This window comes from Balearica regulorum, chromosome 3 (genome assembly GCF_011004875.1).
Source record: "Balearica regulorum gibbericeps isolate bBalReg1 chromosome 3, bBalReg1.pri, whole genome shotgun sequence".
NCBI lineage: Eukaryota > Metazoa > Chordata > Aves > Gruiformes > Gruidae > Balearica > Balearica regulorum.
The window spans coordinates 46,380,279-46,402,324 of NC_046186.1; the positions used below are offsets into that span (position 1 = coordinate 46,380,279).

Consider the following 22,046-nt stretch of genomic DNA (forward strand, 5'->3'; position numbering starts at 1 on the left):
AATTTGCGAGAGTACTGCAGAGAAATCTGAGCTTCCTATCTGTTATACTGGCAAGTAATGTGAATGAAAATAGCTGGGTATCAAAGTGTATCCCTTTTTTAACTTTGATTTTGTGATCACAACAGTGACTATTGATAGCTTTTTTAATTTAAGTACTAGAAATTTGAAGGATAGTATACAATCAAAACCTATTTTGAAATACTCAAAAGTATTCTGTAGATTTTATTCATACTTGATGGGCTGTTCTTTTGCTTCTCATTTCTCTGATTAGGTAAGGAGAAACATACTTTTTACCAAGTTTTTCTTCAATCCTAACTTTCCAGTCCTCAATTCTCTCACGAACGAGTGCTTTTAAGGGCGCAATATACACTGCCTGCAAAAGAAAAGTCACAAAACTAGACGTTAAACAAGAAAACTTTATTAAAGTGTACCTGCAAGGAAAAAAGATATTTAATAGTTGTGAGATCGGAACATATTTATTATCTATAAATAATTAGGCCTGAATTCCTTAAATGACCTACAAGAGAATTATATTTAAAACCAAGTTAACACTTGAAAAATACTGCTTTGTTTCCTGAGCCATTAACAAGCAAATAAATTAAGAAAGAGAAAGAATAATTTCTTGAAATGGAAGTATTTATCACACCATTTAATATCAAAACACGCTTCTATAAATAACACCATTTTTAGCAGGACTATAAAATCTGCTAGCTAACATTCTAGAATAGACATAATCAGAATTTCCAACAAGCAATATCTTACCTGATTTCTAGTTATGTCATTAAATTATTAAAACATTACCAATTAAATAAAAGAGCTGTACTGGGGGCCCCAGTGCAGGAGAGACATGGAGCTGTTGGAGCGAGTCCAGAGGAGGGCCACGAAGCTGATCAGAGGGATGGAGCACCTCTCCTATGAGCACAGGCTGAGGGAGTTGGGGTTGTTCAGCCTGGAGAAACGAAGGCTCTGGGGAGATCTAATTGCCGCTTACCAGTACCTGAAGGGGCCTACAGGAAAGCTGGTGAGGGACTGTTTATCAGGGAGTGTAGTGACAGGACAAGGGGTAATGGGTTTAAGCTGAAGGAGGGTTGATTTAGATTAGGTATTAGGAAGAAATTCTTTCCTGTGAGGGTGGTGAGGCACTGGCACAGGTTGCCCAGAGAGGTTGTGGATGCCCCATCCCTGGAAGTGTTCAAGGCCAGGTTGGATGAGGCTTTGGGCAACGTGGTCTAGTTGAGGGTGTCCCTGCCCACAGGAGGGTGGTTGGAACTAGATGATCTTAAGGTCCCTTCCAACCCTAACCATTCTATGATTCTATGATTCTATTTTAAGCAAAATGTCACAATATTTTCCTCAAAGAAGCCTACTGTGCAGAGGAGAATACTCTGACATGCAGAAACAATATTTGTTTACAGATTTGTGGTTAAATATTCTGAAGCTTTTGAACACGAAGAAACTGCTACATGAAGAATTCACATACATTCTTTAAAATGCATAGCCAGGTTTTCAGCTTTATTAAAACGTAAAAGACATATTCCTTTGACAATTGGCTATTTTATAAGTCTAATAGATAAGCTGAAAATGTATGAGTGTCTTGTTTACCTCACTTGGACTAACAAATTACATGAAGATATTGAAATTTCAAAGATGAATCAGGAATTTATGTACATGATCCCTGTTAATTTCAAAGGTTATTCTTTGGTTAAATCTTGCAGTCAGATACAAATATCTTTTCCAAAGACTTTAAAGCTAAAATGTGGTTAACTCAGACAAGATGGCTAAGACAAGATAGAGATATATATTTACTTTGGAAACAAAACCCCAAAAGCTGAGTTGTTCAGCTTTTAGACAATTTAAGAAATAAAACACAGGGGCAAGTTGGAACAGAAAATTGGCTTGTAGTAACTATTTGCCACTTATTTGTTTAAATAAGAGAGACTGGGCTAGTTGTATTCACATGGAGGGGAGCTAATAGCTATAAACCAGTACTACTGCTAGTAGAAGGACATTAAAGCAGGAAATGCAGGTAAGTACAGAACAGGAAATCCAGCACGCCTGTATGTCATATTTTTATATTTAACTCTAGTTGTACACTGATTAATATATAAAGTTGAAATAAAAGCACAATATACATAATGCAGTACCATTTTGTATCCAGACAGGTATAAATTGGAGAAAGCAAAATTCAGTTTGCCATAGCCTTTTTCTAGGCTTTTGTACTGCTGAAAACATGCCTACACAAAATGATTCTAGTAAACCTATTTTACAAACCTTTGATGTGGGATACTTGTTAAAAACTCTGAAGATGGCTAATTCAGCTGCAACAGTTTTTCCAGAACCTGTAGGTGCTCCAAGAAGAACATTACAGTCTGTGTGATAAAGTGTATGAAATATCTGGGTCTGGATAGGATTGAAGTGCGTGAATTTGTACAGGGCTTCATATTCCCGATGTCCTAAGGCTGTGATAGGCAAAGGCTGAAGATCTAGAAGCTCTGAAAACACAAAATAACCATAAGTGCATGACAAGAGATGCCATGACATAACGTAGCTTATTATGAAGATAAAGATATAACCAATACTTTAGTGGAAAAGAACTTACACTGGAAATTTTTTTACTTAACATCTGATATGACGCAGAGTCCACATTTGAGTCACTGTTAACTTTGATGAGGAATAATAAAAAGTTGATTTTATAGCTCTGAAGTATTTCTGGAAGTATGGTTGTTAGTATTCTGATAATTCATTCTAGTATTCATTAGCTGTGAACCAGCCATTTGCATAAATTAATCTTTTTCTTAAAGTTGTTTCCATTTAACCCAGTTGTAGTAAGTTCTAAACTCACTGTACTAGATTATATGCATGTCCAGCTTCTTATAACAGAAGGTGGAGCTGGAGGACAGCACAGTCTATATATTTCAGATTCAAGGAAAAAATCTATTTAAGAAAGAAGGATTCTTCAGAGTTTCTAAGTTGATGGAGTAATACAAATCATAGGAGTACAACTAAATTTTGCGTCTAATCCTTTAAACATGTAATTAAAGCCAATCTTAATAAACAAACAAACAGCCTTTCAATATATGATTCTCAACATATCTTGAGGGCATCTGCTATCCAAACAATTAGAGAATGTGGAATTTGGAAGACGATATATATAACCAGATTGGATTTGGAATCCTACCAAATTAAGGAGACTGCAGTGATTCTGCTAGGCAGATGCTTGCTTTGAAGTTTGGTGGGTTTTTTTTGGTTTTTTTTGTTTTTTTTTTTTTGTGGCTGGAGGTCTCATTGTCTTTTCAGGGTGCTTCACATTAAGGTATGATATGGGAGTCATAAAAATCTACTGAGGCAATGATGCCTAATATCCTTCACATGCTTTTCACTGATACCTTATGGCTGTTTTATCATTCCCACTGAAACTGTGATTTCTTGGGCTCTGTTGAGGAGAAAGAAGGTTTTTTGCCTAGCAGGGCCTCTACGTACTTCATTGTTGAGTGGGAACCAGATGGGAATTGAAATCAATTACCATAAATCCTAGAGGCTCCATAACTGGTGATGTGTAAATATCTTTCTGTTTCTTCTGAATAGTAGTCAGTGATCAGTCAATTAGATAAAAAGGTTACACATGCTTTTCCAGACAGGGTAGGTACAGTGTAACAATAGCTAAACACTTCACAAACACATGTGAATTTATGCATGCCAAAGGACAACACCGTAAGAGAACTTGAGTATTTCTGAAGGCATTCACTTCACAGACAGCTAGATGAGCCAAATGTAATTACAGTGGAAAGGTTTTACAATGACATCAGGCACAATGAATGTATAAAGCAATTTATGTATCCAGAAAAAAAAGAAGCAAAACACAAACATATGCTTCTGTGCCAAGTGTTAAAAAAGGAGGGGGAGGGTAAGGCCATGACTTGATCAGTGGTGCTGAGTTGAAATGTGATGTTCGGTACTGTAACAGTGCTTGCTATGATGATACTATTTTAGTAAAAATAGTAAAATCTTTCATATTTTCAAATTTTTAACTGCTTTTGTTTTTTTTTGCTGAATGCCATTTACCATACCAGCATCCACTCTAAAATTATTTTGAACTGGTCCAGAAGAAATGTAATGCTTACAAGCACTATGATAACACATACTGTAACAAAGATATTTGCTTAGTTTTATATGACAGTTTCAATTTTCCGATGGTTTATAGAGAACCTGGCATAACTAAAAGGCTGGTATTATGTTGAGATTAAATAAGCTGCTTTTTTTCCAGGAATTTAAAATTTTATAGAGCTTTAAAGTTAGTGAAGAAATGTTCTCAATAATACAAATATATCACAAAGTGAAATTTCATATACTTTTCTATGATGAAGCAGAAGTTAAGAGATTTATTGCATTATTATAAGGGAAATCAATATAAGCAAGAGGAATTAAAACAAAATGATCAAATTTGAAGTTACCTGTGTGGGGTGGATGTCTCTCTGGAAGAATCAAATGTTGAAAATTTATGATACATACAGCCTCTGCTCCTAGCCATCTGTCGGACACAGCTCGAATGTAGTATTGAGAAGGAAGAGGTTCAAAAATTGGGATTGTGAACACCAGCAGTTGAGGTTCTTTAGTAATGACCTAATGCAAACATGTAGAGAATAATTACTGCACAGACAAATCAGTGACTTGAAAAATCATAGTTTGCCTCACTTCCATAAGCATTACCAACACAAAGCAGTAAAGTATGTGTGCAACTCCATGTGCAAAATGTTCACATCGTTATAAAATATTTCACCACTGAGTATGAATTTTGTTTCCATGGACTTCAAAAGATAGAAATAAGGCTGACTCTTCATCTTTTTCTTTAACAGACAAAACCATTACAGCCTTTCTTTTTTCACCTGGAAATAACTGTCCCACCAAAGGAGGAGGAGAAAAAGGGACATTTGAGATTAGAAAGTATCTTTGTGGAAGTCCAAGCTTATCATGTACATCTGAAACTGAAAGCTACGTCACTGATTTGAAAATCTGCTTAGGTCAAAATACTGTTTGGCCTTACAAATCCACATATCATTAACTTTATTTTTGTCTTGCTATGAGATTCTGAATTAAATCCATTACCTGTTTTTTTTGAATGATGAAGTACTCTGAATGATAAATATGATCATTAGTAGGATCTTCTACCCAAATCCACCAGGGCTCTCCTACAGTGCCGTGTACCTTTAAGAGCAGAAAAGATAGCTTTGTTATAGTTCTCTAGATTTGCTGGGTATATTGGATATATTTCTAAATTATGTAGACTTACAAAAGAATAAATAATTATGGAAATTAGAAGTAAAAGCAATATAACATTTCTAATTAGATCAGTCTGCTTTAAGATTATGTTTCAATAACAGTTTGCTTAAGGTACATATAATATAAATGGACATGATAGAAATGCCACTGAAACCAGTGCCTCAGTTGTTTATAAACAGATTGAATTCCCAGGGTTTCCTCTAGGCTCCTAAAAAAGGACTCCTCCTTGTTTTTCCTCCTTGTACTTCTGTCTTTGGATTCTGTATAGGGGATTATCTTTTGCTATCCACTGTTCATTCTTCAGTGAAAAACATTCTCTTAGGAAAAAAAGGATGCTGAATTGTGACACTCCTCTCTCCCTTCCCCTCTCCTCTGGAAAGACAGTAAGTAGATTCTGAAGGCTGTAGATCTAGTCATGACTACAGGTGAAGTAAGAAGAACATAAACAGAGCTGGCTCTTGATGATTCCCGTGCCATCTGGCAAGATTTTATTCCATCCCAGATTTTTGTTTGCTTTGCTGTGTACCTTATTTTGCAATCCCAGCCACAAATCATAGCTAGGTGGGATGCTCAGTTAAGAATTTTTGTTTCTTTGTCAGAATAAATGACTTGTGCCAATGTGCAAGCATTTTACTTAAATACCCAGGAAAAGAAGAAAATTGCATAGTAAAGGAGTATGGAAGACATACTATCAAATGAACATAGATTTCTGATGTTTCTGATGAGGACTGTGATAAGGTACAAAGCCAGTATGAAGAGGAGAAACAAGCTGGAATTATTCCTAAACTTTAGCTAATAGGAAAAAACACAAAGCGCATACTTGCTTCTAATGGCAATTTTAACGCTACAGGAATCTGGTATTGATTCACATAGCACATTATTTTCAGCATAATTCAGTATTGTGTATGTGTTGGAAAACAGTCTGTACTGGCTTCTGAAGACAAAAATATGCACTAAGAATAGAATTAAGGTGCTTTTGTTTCTTGTTTAGCACAGTTGCATAATAGATAAGTAATGGACAGTAAAGACACTGTCATTCATTTTCATTACATTTGAATTTCACTAGTGGCTTCACCGGGAACTGAAGCAGTGAAACCGAATGGACACAGTTCACTGCAGGTGACATTTTGAAAAATTACAGTGAGACTATTACTTCATCAGGCTTCAGGAAAATTTAATAGAGGAAAGAAGAATTAACAAGGTGATAAAGCTCAAAGCTCAGAAATTTTATTATCAACTGTAACAGCATCTTAGTTTTGGAGAGTCCTGTGACAAAGCTGCATGGGGAAAGAAGGGCAAGGTGGGAACAGGCAACGCGGCACGCTCTCCAGTAATGATTCTCATGAACTCTGGGGAGCTCTTAAGAGCTGACACATACCTGTATTTTGGGCAACCATTGCCCTAAACCTGCATGTCTGATATAAGAGTCAGCTAATTAACACTAGTTGCATTATTCTGTATTTCTGCTGGACTCCTCCTGGGTGCAGTAAGGTTTATTTGCTCTGTCTGGGTACATTTATAGTCCTTTGCTTCTAACAATATAGTAAGAATTTTCCACTGGGATATGGTTCACACGTTTTTACTGAATTTAAGGGTTCCCAGCACTGAAAACTGCAGCCATTAAAGATCAAGATGATGCCATATCTCATGACTACCCAAAGATACCTTCTTTCTCTTGTAAAGGCAAGTGCAAAATTTGTGATGACATTGCTCTAGAATTAAGTATCCACGTAAAGAAACAGTTTTTAAACCATCAAATGTCAGCAAAACAAGGTATTTCAGTTAAGTACAGTATTTAAATTTTTAATATTCTGATTTTATTTAACTACTCCCATTCTTTGAATGGAATTTTTTAGCAGTGAGTTTTTGTACCAGTTACAGCTATACCCAAAAGTTTCTATAGTCTTCTTCTGAATAGGTTGCTAAAATACTGTGTGATAATGGAGAAGCAGTTTCGGAGTGTCAATGGTTCAATTTCAGAGACAGCTATTATTTTTTAGAGACTATTAAAATTTAACAGCTTTTTTTGTTTATTTACTGTGATAGAAGTTTCATTTACTGAAGAAACGAGAAAATCAACAGCTACTTCACAAAAAAAAATTTTCCAAGTTTCGATGAGTACCAGTATACAAATTCACACAAAAAGAGCTCCATAAGTTCAATTGATAAAATGATCATAACATTTCCAAAGCAACCTTTAGGAAAACTGTTTCAAACAGTCATAGCAGAAAATAGGTTTTTACCGAAGTTTTGCTATAACTTCAGAAATTCAGAATTGAAATAAGAGAGTATAATTCTGTGTGGACCCCTTTTCAATTTGTAAAAATTATAGAACCACCTAAATTTTGTAGAAAAATGCAAAGATGGAATGAGAAATTATTTTGCATTAAAACACAGTTTAGTATGAAGAACAGTTGTGGGTTTTTTTGTCTTTAATAGATTACAGGTAAGACGGATGAAAGATTGAATAACAAAAACTTGTTTCAATCCTAAAATGCCTTCTGAAGTATTGCACATAAATAAGGCAGCAAAAGATAATTCATGTTATAATTCACGTTAGGAATCCATTAAAATATTGCTGTAATAAATCCAGGCAGCAAACAAAGTCTAACTTTATACATTTTGATCGTTAATCTCCCATTCATAAGCTAAATTGGTGAAACTTCCAAAAGAAAAGAAAAAGCCTTTAGGCAGGGAAAATAAATTCTAAAATCATCTAAACATTTGTGGAACAAAACTCTAATTTACTTGTGATTAAGGTAAATTTGTAATCTAAGGGATTTAAAAATTATTTTTAAATAAAAGAACAGATACTTAATGTCCACCTTTCAGAATAATGTATCTTAAGCCTAAAGCGTAAAAAAAAGAAAAATATGCTTGCCCATTGAGGTATCTTTGCCCTGTCTCTGTAGAAAGTTTCAGAAGTAACAGCAACAATACAATGCCCCCATGTGGACATTTGTATTTCAGTTAGATTTATCTTAAATGTATTTCTAATGAACAGATTTCTGAATCAAAGAGTGTGGATATATCTAAACGTGCAACTAGTGCAACTCCTTTCATATAAATTGCACCATAAAATATAGATGAATATAATTCATAGATTCATAGAATCTTTAAGGTTGGTAAAAACCTCTAAGATCATCAAGTCCAGTAGTCAAATTCCAAACATATCTCAGTTTTTCTGTTTAGAGAAGTCCCAACAGAAAAAAAGGCATTGATGTTGTGAATGTACATTGGTAAAGCCATAAAAAGCAGCAGAACTTGGCAGATATGAACTGTATTTCAAGGCTCTACTTTCTTCATTTGACATTCATTCATAGTTCAGCGAGCCATCTGTGTCTCCCTTTTTCTTGCTTCTCCTTTTTGGGCATATAATTCAAATCTCTGTGTTACTACTATTAATATTCAGTATAAGCACTTGCTTCAACATGTTATAAACAGTGCAATCCTGTAACAATTACCAGAAATAAAAAGATGATCTTTGGGTGCCTTTTTCTACAAAAGTCTTACAGGTCATTCCATTCCTATTATCAAATTTGTTTTTTAGCTAAAATAAGTATTTTTTTTTTCCTTATCTAAACATCTATGGACTCCCTGTGATCATCTCCTTTACTGAAGCTAAACTAATGAACTAATGCATCCCATCCTTCTTCCACTTCCTTTTTTTTTTTTTTTTACCTGATCATTCCACGTGAAGTCAGGAGTGATGTTCAGCCGAACTCGGAGCACCGTGCGGGTAATTGGCTGAATCGTTGCTTCCATTATGATGGAGGGGATTTGATGGACACATTGTTTTACCTTTAACCCGATCTTCACATGATGCAGCATATGACCTGCCAAGAAAACATCAGGTGTAACAAATTTGCATTTCCAGAAAAAATAATGCAGCTCCGACTTTCAAATAGGCTTTTAGAGAGGAGTATTACTGCTTGCTTGTTTTGCTCTTGGGTGCGTAAATGTCTGACTCTCTTGACCTGGCATGTCTGAATATTTTGTAATACTTAACTTGAATTAGCAATTTAGAGCCTAGAAAAATCAGTATTAACCCCCCTGTTGGCTATGACTAAGGGGTTAAAATAACTATTAAGAATTCACACTGAAAACATATTATGTCAAGCTAGTTCCCTTTCCTTTACTGACTTTTTGACCAGGCTCTTACCAATCCATACAGTTCTTTTTTAAAGCATGAACACTGATCTTTTACTTAATGAAGGGTACACATTTGAACTTCTACAATTCCTGTATAGTGATTCAAAGTACACAGAATGCTTTTCATAAAACTGAAAGGTAGTTAATAGCTTAAAAATGCATGCAACTAGTAAACATTTCTCAGCAGCTCTGATCTTTCAAGATACACCAGTGTGCAACTGAGACAAAGGAAAAACTAAATGTTGCAATGTTTTTTATTTTCTATCACAGTCATAGTAACTGAGGCAATAAAGTCATTATATTAATTAAAAAAATATTTTACAGCTGAAATCTCTTCCCTTGCTCTTCATTTTAAATATAAAACTAAGTATGTAGCAGTGATTTCTTTTTTTCCTGGAAAATATTGCAACTTCTAGCTTATTTAGGGAAAGAAGGTTGATTTATCACATTTTCACTGAAATTGCTTATATAATTATGTGGAGCATATTTTAAATTTAAATTGTAATGGTCATAAGTAGACACTACCAAAAGCTACCTTCCAAACAGCTACCGATATTTTCTGATATCATTATGTGGTTCCTGTGCACACATTCCCATTAAAAAAAAAAAGAAGAAAAAAGAGAAGAAATCCTATTATTTGCATTATGTGTGAAGTGAAAAGGTGATACAAACTTTTTCTTGCTATTGCACAAAATTTAGGAGCATGACATCTTGCAATTGCTAATTTTTTTATATTGATCCTGACTTTCCCTCTTTGGTTTTTCTTATTTGACAGACTGGCAGATTTTGTCTCATGCAGGTGTTTATCTATACTCTGAAGTAATGAATGGTGATCTTGCTTAAGAAGCAAATCCCTAATGCGAAAGGTTTAACACACATTTAACCAGCTTAATTTACAGTTGGTAAAATAAGTGTGCCTCCAGCAATTGGATTATTAAAACCCAAAACAATTATATTGGTAGAACTTGGTGATATATGCAGTATTATAGCATACTTGCACAGTAACTAGCTTCTGCAATTCGAGGTGAAACTTCAGAAATTGTGTTAAATACAGGTAAGTGCCAAATATTCAAAGCTATGACTCAATACTCAATAAGCTTAAGTAGGCAAGTACACTTTTTCATACCAAAAATCACGTTCTGTATCACGATGTGTGAGGTGAACTTCTGTGTTTGTACAGGACAGCACTGAGGTTTTGTACACTTATCTGCTAGGGGAAAATAAGGCTCTTCAACCAATTTCTGTAAAATACTATAAAACTCCCCCCCCCCCCCCCTTTTTTTTAAATAGTCCCATTATGAGAAACTATCAACGGCATTTAAGAAATAATTGAAACCTCATGAATAAAAGCTGACTATTTGAGAAAATAGGTACGTTTAAGAAAAGAATCAAAGATTTTTTTTTCTTCCACAATGATTGTCATCTGTATTCTGAAACACCAGGACTGTTTCTCTCAGATAACACAGTAATTTCTTGGCTTTCCGGAAACTCCATGGTTACATTGCAATAGCACATAGGCTGGTGTTGACCAATATGTGGTACAGGGGAATCCAGGATCTGTGTGCACAACACACTCTTCATTCACTGGGAAAGCTGGCACCCGTCGGATGCTCTTCTTTCTCCCTAGGCCATGGCCTGAGTTAGCCAGCTAGCTCCTGTCTGTCTTATTCTGTCTCCCACATCACAATAAGATTTAAAAGGGAAGAAATGCTAAGACTGAAAACAGTCCTATGGAGTCAGAGAACAAGGCAGCACCTGGAAGCCGTGCCTTTTCTCACTTTGACGTGGCTTTGAATTCAAATAAAAATAAGATGGCTGCCAGGCCAGCACTTCCTTCACACCCTTGGTGCCAGAGAGGCTTGACGTGAAGAAGTATGCTTGTAACAGCAGTTCACAGAGATGCACAGATCAACTTGCTTTGATGTTTATAAGTCTGAAGAGCATGAAACATCATTACATATAGTCAGCAGTGACCTAGTTTCACAGGCAAATCCCAAGTCTCATCTACTTTCAAACTAAGTTAATATAAAAAAAACCTATACATTTTATAGGTATATTGATACACTTCCATCTTGACAATGTTAGTTCCACTATGTTGAAGAAAGCAAAACTGGTTTTGTATTCTAATATAAAATTTCTCGCTTCTTGAAGGGCAGGTATGGGGAGAAAGAAACATAAAAAAAGAAAAGAAAAAAAGCACTAATACAATTAATGGAAAAGAATAATAAGTACTAAAAAGACTGTAAAAATACACAACAAATTAACAAATCCGAACATAACGCTTCTGAATAGAAAAGCACGATAATGTTAGCATTTAAAAGAAAATGTTATATTTTTAATACATTTAAAATTACTATATATTATAATGCACAGTTAAAGTAAGCTTTTAAAATTGTCTCATAGTCCTTCGGCTTAACGTATTAAATAAAAATATAGCCTCTAATTCTGTAAACTTATATATTTGTTCAACTTTTTGCAACCTAAATTAGGTACGTAGCAAAGTCTCCTAACTTAGGAATGTAGTTCTCTAGTCAAATAAGAGAAATATCAAGTCAGAGGTCATAATGTCTAAAAAGCTGTGACTATGAATTTTATTTTTATTGTAAAATTAGATTTTTTTTAAAAAATAGCAGTTTGTTTCTCAACAATCTGGCAATAACAGGTGCAAAGAGAGCCCAAATAAGAAAAAATACACTAACATGGGAAAAAGAAATACATTACATGGAAATTTTTTTTCCAACTTCAACCAGCTGGTGGACAGTTTATGCACAAGTTTATAGACACATACTAGAAATTGTCATTATGTCTATCAGTAGGCTTGTGGATTTTCTCATTATCGAGGTGTCAAATCCTTTAAAAAATTCCATTAAGGTTTTGCTGCAATGACACCAGTGACAATGAATTCTCCATGTTCAATGAAAATTAATGCAGTGTTTCAGAAGCAGGCCATTTACTGATAGTATACCAGGACATAATAGTCCGCTTTTATTCTTTTTCATGTTAATTGTATTTCAATAAAAAAAGGCCATATTTTGCCAACTGGCAAAAGTAAATAGGTGTCTTTTACAGTAGTGTATTATGCAATGTGAGCAAGAAGGGAAGCACAGGTCAACATAAATTGTATATATGTACATATACACACATCTATGTAAATACGTATCAACATACATCTCCATTCCACATGTGTTCTGGGGTTGGCAGGACATGGGCTAGCTTTACCCGCAAAGCTGTGCCATATTACAAGCTGTGGAGATTGAATAAACCTTCTTTATTGAACAGACCACAATATCATATTAATGTGTTTACACGGCTTCCAGACCAGATTGAGTATATGAATGAATGGCTCCGATTTAATCCTAACTTGCTCATTGATTACTAACAGTTTAAGAAGAGCAGCATTGCTGATTTCTCACCTATTTCATCTTTTCTCATATCCTTCATCTTGTCTACAGTGAGATTCTTCTCTTCCAACTTTGAGAGGACTGATGGTGGTAACACTGAGAACTGTCTCAAAGGGCTAACCCAGCCCCACAGCCGCTTGTCAATGACTTTGCTGAGATTCAGTAGTCGATATGTCATTGCAGGCCAACGTTTCCTAAGGGCAATCTCGAAAAGAGCTCGAACAATACGAGCTGCATTCTGGAGAATGGAAAAAAAAAGGAAAAATGTTGTAATTCTCACAAGTATTCTTTGTAAAATGAAAAGGATCCCATAGACTCATCTTTGACAAACCATGACAATAGATTTTTCTTTTCAAACTTATTTCAAATATTCTTGAAAACTTTATTTTTTCCATCACTGTCTAGTGGCAGAACTACCTCATGATTACCTTCAGAAATTATGAAAATAAACATGTGCAATTAATTCAAGTTGTAGTGTCAGGTCTGCCATAGAATTTTGATCATGGTTATTCTAATATTAGGGAGTTCTAAATTTATTGTCTCTCAATCTCTTCTGAAACAAATTCACTTACTGTACTTAATACCTTCCTCCTTCTCCCCCCAGGTAATATACACCTGAAAACTCAGTTTATACGGAAATTCAAGTTTTAATTTTTCACTTCAGTTGTGCTTCCATAATAGCATCTCATTTCACACTGAATTTCACAACATTTGCACAGAACTTTAACAGTACTGATGGTTTTTAAATACGTTACTATCTTCTGAGACTATTGTATAACCAAACTGTATAAATCTGCTTTGGACTTGGAAAATTCATTATTAACATAAGCTTGAATGAGGTCAGTCTTATCCTGAAAACATAAGTAAGTTACGAAATTCTTTACATAGACTTATCAAACTGTATTATGAAGTTGTGGGTTTTTTTTTCCCCTCTTTTTTTTTTTTTTGTCTAGCAGTACTATGCCTGGATTAGCAATTCTGTTCTTGATTCATTGAATAAAACACAATCATTCTCTACTGGCTCTGCAATGCCAACAGGAATAAAAAATAGAAAATTATTTGGTCATGATAGGAAGCATATGTTAATAAAGAAGCCCATTTCTTTTACTTAGAAAGGCTGAATGATTTTCTTAATAATCACTATCCAATTAAAAAAAAAATAAATCACAATTTGTAGCACTGGTTCCACATGTACAATTTATGAAGATCTGAGAAGACGACCATGTTGCCTCACAAAAAATGCTATAATTGAGACAGACAAATAAAAGCAATTGTCTTGAAAGATTAAAAGAATCATACTGAAAATGATCTTGCTGTGCAAGTACCACGATTTTTATGATGTGTGTAATGATTTCAGAATTTTCTCATTTATACCCATACGTGCTATGAAATGTAAACACTTCTGAAGAAGGTAATGACAGTATGAAAATCTTGCTGAAGAATATGTATACTTTTGAACATTTAACTCTCATCTTTAGCACCAACTAAATACATTTTTACAGTAAATCAATTCTTTCCCAAACAGTTTTGTAAGGATGAGACAAAAATGATTTAATGCTACATGTTGCGCACTATTTAAAAAAAAAAAAAATTAAAAAAGAAGAAAGACATAGGACGGGCTAAAAGGTAAAACTTTCTTATCTATTTTATACATTCATTATTGTTGCACATCTGGGATTGTCTAAAAGTATTTTGTCACTTTGAGTTCTTTGGGATCCAGAATTCTAAATTTTGAAGCAACACCCCTTTCTAAGATGGGCTCTAGTTGTGTAAGCAGGCAGTTCTGTGTCACAGACTTGCAGTTTTCTTACTATTCTGTGTAATAACTAAACGTGCTGTATAACTATCAACCGTTCAGGTGTCAAATTAAGCCGACAAACAAATATGTAGACTGATATGTAAATTTACATGATTATGTCTAGCAATAAAATTGTAATACCACATCTATCTTGTGTAAACCAAGGAATGTGAATAAAACACGAATTATGTTTTGCGGAACAAAGTACAAAAGTACACCAAACATAAAAATAGATTGCAACAGTTTTCCAGATTTAGAAGAAAATCCAGTAAGTTAAGCATAACATTTCTGTACAACCACAATTAGAACTACTAAATATAAGAAGATCTACAGGGGTAATATGAACAAAAAGGATATTCATAATTAACAAAAAATGCAATAGTCTCCCAAGGTAGGCTTTTGCAAATCTTTTCTACTCAAATATTATACCACACATGCGCACACACATAAGGATCTGATTTTCAAATCAATTTGCATAAAAATGTACAAAAATGTTTGCAGATCAAGGCCTACTTATATAATTGTAAACATTTGGGAGAATGAAAACAGTGGAAGACAGCAATATATATGTAAAAAATACTAGTTTTACCTGTGCAACATACGCAGAATCTGAAATAAGGGAGAAACTGTCCATCTCCCCTCTGCTAATATATGTTTGAAGGAGGATATTTATTTTTCCATAATTGTTTTCCACACCTCCTGGAGCAGGAAGTTCACAGAAATCATTCAGTAAGGTATCCAGCTCTTCTATTTCTTCTTCTCTTACCTAAAACACAATTACACATTATGAAGAGGCTGGAGCAATTTGATAAAAATTTTTACACTGAAATCCAATTTTCCTTGTAACATAGTTATGTATTTTTTAAATGGAGTCTCTAGTTTTAAGGAAAAAAAAAAAAAGAAGAAAAAAGCAGCAAACCATCATCTTCCACAATGTAGCTAATAGATCATAATTGAAACTATCTTAATAGTGACACAATTACATTTTATTATTCATCACCATCTATTAAGGTTGCCATTGACATACAAAAATTTGATATGCCACAAAAATTGAATCTTCTGACCCTACCATCCTTCATCTGATGAGATTTCATTTTTTATTTGACCAGAGTAAAACCTCTGTCCATCTGGATTAGGGCAATCTTGAATTAACATTAAATGTATTCATTATAGTTACATAGTTTGCATGTGGCATAATACATTTTTAACTCAAAACTGTGAAGTACTATGATTCATGATATTAAAATTTTCACTGTTAATAAGATTAAGTCTTAATATGAGTAAAGAAATATTCATATCTATGGTTTGAATAATGCATAACATTTCACATTCTAACTGATGACCCTTACATGGCAAAACCAGCATAAATCTACATATTCTTTGATTTACTGATAGTCTGTTAGTGTAAAACTTATTTAAAGAGGGTAAATGTTTGGTCCCTGCAGGGAACCAGCTGAAAGTAATTTTCATTTGGACCTGACTACCTGACATATAAAAGACCCTAAGACAATTGGGTTAAGATCCCCAACTATCCAGCCACTGGTCCTACAGGAAGGAAAAAGATGAAGGACACAACCATCACAGATGACTCCAGTGTCATGGGAATATTATGCTCTGCTTACAGCAGCATTTTTGATAATTTTTTCTGCTCTTGCATAGCACAGTACAGGTCAAATCCAGATCTGTATTTCAGCTACTGGTGACTTACCTATCTCAAAATACAGAATTTTTAAAGGCATTACGGAGACATGATTCATAGTAACAAAAGTCACAAATTGTATCACACAAGAGGGGTAAATCTTTAGTTATTCTTGTGAAATCTAGTTACTTGTTTTAACATTCAGAGCTGAACAGCAAACAAATCACAAAAAACTGGAAATGATGTTGCACTGATGCCATACCATGCAAATCTGAGAAAGCAAACTAGAAAAACTATGCTTTAGTCAAGAAGCATCACTACTAACTTTATTACAAATATAGAAACATATCACATCATATTTTCCATATGCTTTCCTTTTAAATATTCAATTACGCTAAATTTAGACCTAGCAAAGCAATATCACTATCATAAAAAAACCCTTCTAGCTTGGAAAATGTTGCATGTATCACTGTGAAACCTCACTGCCTATTATCTTCTATAATAGAAGAGATTACAGCAAAATAGAATTTCTCCATTAGATAAAGAGATGGTAATACTCAGACAATGTGTGCAAATATGTAAATATGTAGATGGTGAGGGATTCACACTGCCAGCTCACAGAGCCAGGTGAATGAGAGCCAATTCTGATCTGAAAGTTGTGTAATTGTGGTAAAATGGCAATGAGCCCAAGCTAATAAACCCTGTGGAGCCTGGCTCGTACCTCTATGAGATGGAAGCACGGGCAAACAAGCTCATGCCAGCTTGCAGTGCATTGTCTTGTGTCCTACCCACACAGGAGGCAAAAAGGGGGGTTGGAATTGAACTGAGTACGATAGTACAGTAATCTTCTAGCCTGCACACCAAAATCTGTTACAATAGCTTTCTAGATTTCAAATTTGAAAATAATTTATCAGACTTTATCATTCCACTAATCTGATATTGTTCCCTGCATGAAGTATATCACAGAGTTAACTTCAGTGAGTCCTGCCTCATTTCTGATAAAGGAAATTGTTCGGGGAGATATCTAATAATGGTTTAAACTTCAAACAGAAAAACTATCTCATCCTTGGGTGCGCCATTCCAATGGACACTTATCTTCACCTGTTAATAATTGAGGAGCTGAACAGTTCTTAAAAGCATTTAAAAGGAATTCCCAAAGATCCATAACTAGTTATTAAACGTGCACTGTAGTTCAAGCTGAACTACATATAAATTTGAGTGAGATCATATATAGTTCTTGGCAATTATGCCTACTTAGAAAACATTTTATAATGGTTTAATATTTAACAAAGCTTAGGTCTGTAGACACTATTTATGGAGTGAGTACTACAGAAGTGTCTAGTTCTAAGACATATTCTTTGTATGAAAGGATACAACTTTACCTTTATCTGTTCGAATTCTTCAGCTTTTGATACTATGGCAAGAATATCGCCTTCTGTTTTATGAGCATCAAACAATTCATTGAAAGTCTATTAAAAATAGAATTAATTGATTTAACATTGAAAATAAAAATATACCTACAGCACAAAAGAAAGAAATATTAACCAAGATTTTAAGAGGCATGTAAGATTAAAAAGACAGTTATTAGAAGACCAGAGTGATGTAATTTCAACAGGAACAATTTCCAGAATGACTTCTCTGCACTTTCAGAAAAACAGTCCCTTGAAACTTGGGCACCCCAAAATCAAGAGATGTGCAAGCTACAGCCATTTCAAAAGTAGCCTAGCACATATTTGAGTGAGTAAAACCATGAGAATAATTTTACATAGTGACAGTAAACAGTTAAAAATTATTAATACCGAGTCTTCAGCTTTTATTCAAGAAAGACTTATTTCCTACAAAAGAAAGGCTTTAAGAAGAATATGTACATCAAATCAAGCTTCCAACACTACAAAGTTTTGTACAAATGCATCTTCCTTACATGTTTACAACACAATCTGCCAAAAGTTGTTTAAGTTTGGCAACCTGATAGGATTTTCACGCAGAAAAACTTTTCTGTTATCAGACTCTATACTTGAACGTGCTATCATGTACCAAAATACCAAAATGTTTCTTATAATCCACCTAAAAGAAGGCAGAGACTATAGAAATTTCAAATCTCACTTCACACCAAGTCTAATTTTCCAGTATTGCTTTATACTTAGTTTCTTTCTTTTTCCTCTCTATTTCCTCTCTCCCCATTTTGATAAATATGATTTGAAAATATATTGAACAAATCAGCTACATATTCTGTAATATCTTACAACTATTTTAGGTATAGGTTCAAAAAGAAAGAAAAAAACCCAGAAATAGAACATCACATTTTACCTCTATAGTATTGTATTTAATATAGTAGTGGCTGGCAGTTCTGCCTAAATCTGTCGAAGAAAAAAAGCCAGTTCGTTCTTCAAAGCGAATCATGCGGGCTTTGTCCAGTTTTCTGCCAACTTCAATTACCAATTGTTCTCTGTGCTTTTCTAGACCTGGATCCATCTAGATATGAAAAGCACACATTTATTTGTATAAAATAATAAGTGCTAAATTAATAATTTTATTGAGATAACCCAGTCACAGAAAGCCAGAAATCAAATAAAAGGAAGGTACACTTAGGTCGAGATTTCCCTGAGATCTCACTAATAACAGTTACATTGACATTATTCACCAGAACTGTCTGTACAGGACAAAATAATCAGAATAATATTTCTTTTACAATGCTTTGAGACTATCAATACAATATGGACTAATATTACTTATGAAACAGTAGCATGATTATGAAATAAATTTGCACTGAAGTTTTTGAAAGAAGTTTTGGTGATAACATATTCTTCATGAAATGATCATTACTGTACCACTTCACAAAAACACGCTATCTTATGGTATCTCCTATTTACGAAAATGGCTGAAGATATGCCTTACCTGGGTATCTGACACGAGGAGGGCTTTAACTGCATCCCCAATAGAATAAGATTCAAATTGGATGGCTGAAATGTTTACTAGCAAAAAACCTCTAACATCCTCAAAAGCTTTGGGTATGTCAGCTGGGATATTCTAATTATTGAGTTATAGACGTACTGTATAAACATTCACATTAAAAGCACACAAGGAGTTGCTGTGCCCAATACCACTTCTATTCATATCGAAGTTCAGGAACTTGGACGTTTTGACCGAGTAATAATGTACATCATCTCATTAGTACATACAAGACTGGGCAAAACTCCCATCCGAGTGGCACTGCTGTATAATTGTGTGTTTCCACATCATTCACCTGGGATACCCAGGCTGACAGGGATGGGTGAAAAGGGATTCGTAGTCATGTTAACCCTCTGGTATATGTGCACCTGAGATACGGCTCTAATTACACAAGCAACCATTAGTTACCAAATTTGAAAAGACTGAACCTGTGTTCTAGCCCACAGGCAGTGTTCTTATTTCAGGGCTTGTATAGTACAGATTTCCTACAGAGTAAGTCATACCAGCCCTCCTGGTAAATCTGCACCGAGGTGTATGACCAAGACTGCAAAAAAAGAACAGACTTTAAGAATCGCTATACCTCATCTTGAGCTCAGTGAAGCTGCAGACGAACATAGCCATCTTCACAAAGCAGCTGCAAGACTAGTTCCTAATATTCCTTGCCTTGCCACTTACTCTGAAGCTGTTTCTCCTTAGTTATGGCTTGCCTTAGTTTCAAGTCAAAAGCTAAGATGACAAAGGTCTAGAGTGCTTTTCTCAGTAGTAAGTCATGCATTGAGGTCAGATTTCAGAGCAGAGGTGGTCAAAAAAAAAAAAGTGATCAGGATGCCAGATGTTTAACATGTCTTAAAACTAAAGAGGAGGGAAAAAATAAAAAATAAAAAAAAATCAAAACACTTTCCTACTCCTTTGGCAGCCTTAATTACCTGCCAATCTTTTGCCTTACATACAAAAAACCTAAAGCTGTAACAGTAGACTAACATTTTTTACAAATACAAAGGTTTTAACTTTAAAGGAAAGGTCACTAACTTTAAAAGGCTGTGAAACAATATTCCAGTCTAGAGAATCCATGGTTAGCACCCTTCTTGTTGAACTTGCATAATGAGAAATCCCACAGAGTAAAAGATCCAGCCTAGAACAGCTTTAAGCCATACTCTTAAAAAACAAGCTTTGGCATGTCCACAACAAGAAACCGAGCAGGTCTGGAGTATACATATGGAAAGTTAAGAATGCATGATAAAGTACATTATTATTCACATTGTTTTCTCTAGCTAACAAAGAAGTGTTGGGGACAAGCTCCTCTAACTTTTACAGATGTTCTAAACATAAACATACGGCTTATGGGATAAAAAGCTTTGCTTAACTGTGGGAACACCAAAGACTGGAACCAAAAAGAGGAGAAAACAAAGGGGTTACCTTAAAAAAACCCAACAAACAGCCACCTTTCCTCTGGAACCCTAAAAGGATGAGAAAACGCCTATAATTCATACCACAGGCTTCAGTAATATGACACTCACAGTTGCTCTACTTTTTCCTTCCACTTTTGCTTCTTGCTACTCATCACGAATTTTGGCCATTTTCCCAACTCAGTAAAAGGCATTATTGGCACTGCAGGCAAAAAACTTGAGAAGTCCCAGATCAAAGCAGTGGGCCTGGAGTAGCCTACTCCTGGGCACCGCCCAGAAACGGGCTAGGTGGGGAACAGTAGTACCCCAGAGGCAACATGTGGGGTGCAGATTGTGTTGGTGCATGGCAGGTGCATGCTTGCCCCGTCTCCCTGTGCAGTACAATACACTCCTTTTGTGTGGACAGTCTGGATCTTTTGTGCCCTAAAGTAATTCCTGGACGTGGTGTGTGCCTGTGGAAAGGAGAACGAGTTTGCAACTTCTCAGCCCCACCGAACAGCTGGGAAGAGTGTGACCCACGATGGTTATGCAGATATATGGATTATGAATGGGTAACGCTGGCTGTCAGCCAAAACAAAGATAGAAATTGGCACGCTGCAACATTACTAAGAATAAGATACCGATTATGAAAATTGGATACCTATAACCGGAACAGAAGGAATAGAACGGCCTAAGTGAGTAAATCTGTGGTTATGCCCATGTCTGGCACTATACCATCCACATACTGTCTATAACACATTAGCTCTGAAGTTTAAAACTGGTAGAAAATACGGGGATTGGCATTGGGTTTGCTCTTACATGAATGGATAACACTTCAAATTGATATAATTTGTTACTGCCTTAACACAAAAATAGGAACGTCTATTATTAGCACATCAGATCAGAAGGGGTAGAAAGGAGGTTAGTGGCAGGAAAAGACAAGTGCTGGCAATCTCCACTTTCTCAGCAGCTGAATCAAAACGCAAAAGCAGGGGGAGGGGGAGCAACTCTTGGTCATTATTTTTTAAATTTATAAAAAACTATTTCTAGTTAGTGTTTTATTACTTTTTTCACCAGTTATTACCACCACAGTTGCATTTCTTTTAATCTAACAAAACAGATTCAGGACATGTAAAATAAACTGCAGTTACCATATACTTGTGAGAGTTTCACCTGCATTAGACTCAATTACCCCTGTCCAAACTATGTTAACATTACATGTTTATAAACAGCTGTACTGAAAAAAGTAACAATATTTAGAAAGAAATATTTAGTAAACAAACTTCCTAAAAATTACAGATAATTAAAAAAAACTTGGAAAAAACCTTATGTAACTGCAACTCTGATTTATATCACTGAATGGAACATTTTTAATTAAAAAACAAACAAAAAAGAGTAAAAAATCTTATAATTACTCAATCACAAGAAAGAAAAAAATAACCCAA

At 34.9% G+C, this 22,046-nt stretch overlaps 1 protein-coding gene across 2 annotated transcripts in view; it reads right to left on the reverse strand.

Moving 5' to 3' along the window:
• Positions 1–22,046, reverse strand: part of ASCC3 (activating signal cointegrator 1 complex subunit 3) — a 283,293-nt gene that overhangs the window by 71,068 nt on the left and 190,179 nt on the right. For both annotated transcript variants that reach the window (XM_075747786.1, XM_075747788.1), the window contains exons 18-26: positions 18,575–18,739; positions 17,650–17,736; positions 15,218–15,394; positions 12,843–13,068; positions 8,959–9,113; positions 5,104–5,202; positions 4,452–4,620; positions 2,272–2,492; positions 288–373 (exon numbers count right to left, since the gene is read on the reverse strand). In XM_075747786.1, the coding sequence (XP_075603901.1) occupies positions 288–373; positions 2,272–2,492; positions 4,452–4,620; positions 5,104–5,202; positions 8,959–9,113; positions 12,843–13,068; positions 15,218–15,394; positions 17,650–17,736; positions 18,575–18,739 (1,385 nt within the window). The remainder of the gene's footprint in view (positions 1–287; positions 374–2,271; positions 2,493–4,451; positions 4,621–5,103; positions 5,203–8,958; positions 9,114–12,842; positions 13,069–15,217; positions 15,395–17,649; positions 17,737–18,574; positions 18,740–22,046) is intronic.